General features: G+C 40.7%; 2 protein-coding genes across 2 annotated transcripts in view; both read right to left on the bottom strand.

Moving 5' to 3' along the window:
- Positions 1-653: 653 nt before the first annotated feature.
- Positions 654-1,376, bottom strand: LOC113231916. Its single transcript, XM_026466456.1, has one exon. It carries the CDS (start codon positions 1,374-1,376, stop codon positions 654-656), a length of 723 nt encoding a protein of 240 aa, XP_026322241.1.
- LOC113231917 (fatty acyl-CoA reductase wat-like) overlaps positions 1,373-3,091 on the bottom strand; it is a 27,853-nt gene continuing 26,134 nt past the window's right edge. Inside the window, exon 11 of the mRNA XM_026466458.1 lies at positions 1,373-1,671. Within this exon, the coding sequence (XP_026322243.1) occupies positions 1,373-1,671 (299 nt within the window). The remainder of the gene's footprint in view (positions 1,672-3,091) is intronic.

Consider the following 3,091-nt stretch of genomic DNA (forward strand, 5'->3'; position numbering starts at 1 on the left):
ATATAATAATGAAATAAAAGTAAGCCCGTCCAGTGATTGTGAGATAGCATAATAATATCATCCATAATAACCCTATTCCGTTGCAAATGCACGTCTGTCCAAAATGTTCGCACCTATTTTGCAAGTTAACTCTTTTGTAAATGTTCTACACGTAAGATGCCTGTTGATAATGATTGTGTTTATAAATATGATGTAGATAGTAGATATATAATGTAAATAATGTTTGGGTGTATGTACATTTGTTGGAAACTGAAGTCATTAATATGTACAAGTATTGCATACAGACCGCAATGATATATAAATGCGGACAAGAAATACATAAAATATACTGAAGATTATAAGAAAGTATTAACAAGAAGTAAAAAGACAATTTGGATTCAATAAAATAAAATAAACAATAATTATAAAAGACAAGCCGGTAAAAAGAATGTAGTATTTGAATATAAATCAATTTGTCTTTTGTTTTACATAGATACGTAATACATAGGGGAAAACGAAAACTAGATAGCCGGCCTTTTATGTCAAAAATAATGAAGTAAATGCTGACAAAACACTCGTATGAGAAAAATATTTGTAAACGTAATATTAAGTTCCTAACCCAGTTCAATGTATTGACACAGGCATATTTGTGTTTAATTGCTATACGTTTACGTCTAGGCACCAAAGGTTCCGGAGCCAAAAACACGCGTGAGGTCGTCTTCGATGCGCACGCGGTGTCGGGGGGACTCTCTGCCGTGATGCTGCCGCGCGAAAATCCCGCCATCCCGCGTCCAGACGTACCGCCAGTTGCGTTCCTTGCCAAGCTGGCGCGCCTGGCGGAAGAGCTGCCGGTTTGCGCGAGTGAGCCGCTCGTTGACATAGAAACGGCGCGGCGCGCCCGGAAGACCCGCGCCTTCGGTGGTGGCCCCGCGGCGGACGCGCGCCTCACGAAGCAGCTGGTCGCGCAGGGCCCTCCAGGCCAAGCGCACCACGATGGGTCTCGGGCGCGGCTTCTCGCCTACCGGGGTCTCCTCGCCAGGCGCGCGCCCCACACGCGTCGCACTCACTAGCTCCTGCTCCACTAAACGCACACCCAGTTTGCCGGCGAGGGTCATTACGATGTGCGTCACGCTCTCCCCTTTTTCCTTTGGGACACAAGAAATTTCTAAGTCGTTAGAGAGGAGATCTGGGTCCCGATCATTGAGCTCTGCCCGAAGTTGGTTAATCGTGGACTGAAGGGAACCAGTATCAGAGCCCTCTCCACCCCCGCCGCGGACCTCCAAAACTGCCACGCGTTCAGCCAGACCATCAATGCGGTTCTCGCAAGCACCCCGTCTCGATGTGAGGGATTGCATAGTCTCATTTAGCTGCCACATCTGGGTACGAATAGCCGTCATTTCTTGCCGGAAAGGCGCACTTCCTCTACGAGAACTCGGAAAGACTTCTCCACACCAAACCCAGTGAGCTCAAACGGTACGTCTCTCGACTCATCCAGAGACTCGTCCCGCACACTAATCTCCTCCCGTGGGCTCGGCGGGCTCGGCGCAGCCGCTCCGCGGGTCACCGTCATATGACACGCAGGGCCCCGTACCGGTGTATTGGTATTGTCTTTTTTGGGCACTTTACTCACGCAGGTTATGCACTTCCACGACAGTTTATGCGCACCAGTCAGGGTGTTCAGATAACGTTTCTCTGACACATTTGCACATTGCAAATCATAGTCATGGTGACACAGGGAACATTGCAAGTATTGCCTACTTTTTATTAAATTATAGCAACCACCACATTTTCTTTCGTTGGCCATATTTCAATGTATGATATAATAAAATGAAAAAGAAAAGAAAATAATTAAAAAATGAAATAAATAATACATATATATATATATATATATATATATATATATATAAGTATAGATTTTTTTTTATGTCTTTCTTGTCCGACAGGATTCGAATCCGCAACACCCAAGCTGACACAGTTTAGTGTACCTTGGCCAAAACAAATACGCCGCGATGCTCGTATAGAACTTGACGAAATAAGCGTTAAGTTCACCACGCACTATGTTCGCTATGCAAAAAGTGAAAGGCATAGGTTGAATGTCCGAGCAAGACAAGTGTCACTAAAAATCACCGTCTAAAATTTGGTTTTGTACTACCGATAAGTAATTAATTTTATAATTTACGGTAATGTAACTGCACTTATAATTGTTCTAAATATACAGTAACACAGAAAAAAAAATTAAAAAAATTTAAGTACAACCTACAATGCACAAAATGTAGCTCAAGTTGGTGAAACAAATTTCTTGGGCCTTACTCTTGATAATCACTTGAGCTGGAAGTCACATATAAATAAGTTAAATACTAAACTTAGTAAATACGTATACGTCCTGAAAAATCTGACGAGAATAACGTCACAAAAAACTGCTCTTTGTGTTTATCACGCCTATGTAGCCTCTAGTTTGCGATATGATCTGCTGCTTTGAGGGAACGCTGCTGCAACACATATTACACCACTGTTTAAAATCCAGAAGAAATGTGTTAGGGCCATGTTTGGTGTGGGCCAGCGAGAAAGATGTGTACCCTATTTTAGAAAACTAAAGATTTTAACCCTACCATCTATGTATATTTACGAGGCCTGTGTTTATATAAAACAAAATCCAGGCAACTTTAATCTAGTGAAAACCAGACATCCCAGGAAAACAAGGAACAAAATAGAAATACGGCCAAAACAACGCCCCACCTTGGAATTTTACAATAGAACGATGTTTATATTGGCACCTAAATTATTTAATAAAATACCACATGAAGTTAAAGAACTAAATTGTAGGCAATTTAAAATAAAATTACATAATTTGTTAGTTACACAATGCTACTACAATATAAATGATTTTTTAATAGATAACATAAAATGTAAAATTTAACCACTGTGCGTGATTGTAATAAGAATTGTGTAAAATATTCGCATGCCAAGTTTTGGTGAAATGTACGATCTAATATATATACTATATACTATAACACCATTGTAAACTACATTTTTCAGTGAATAAATATCTTGTATTCTTGTATTCTTGTAGTGTAGTGTAGTGTAGTGTAGTGTAGTGTAGTGTAGTGTAGTG

The sequence above is a fragment of the Hyposmocoma kahamanoa genome, unplaced genomic scaffold (assembly GCF_003589595.1).
Source record: "Hyposmocoma kahamanoa isolate Upper Pololo Valley unplaced genomic scaffold, ASM358959v1 66, whole genome shotgun sequence".
Classification (NCBI taxonomy): Eukaryota; Metazoa; Arthropoda; class Insecta; order Lepidoptera; family Cosmopterigidae; genus Hyposmocoma; species Hyposmocoma kahamanoa.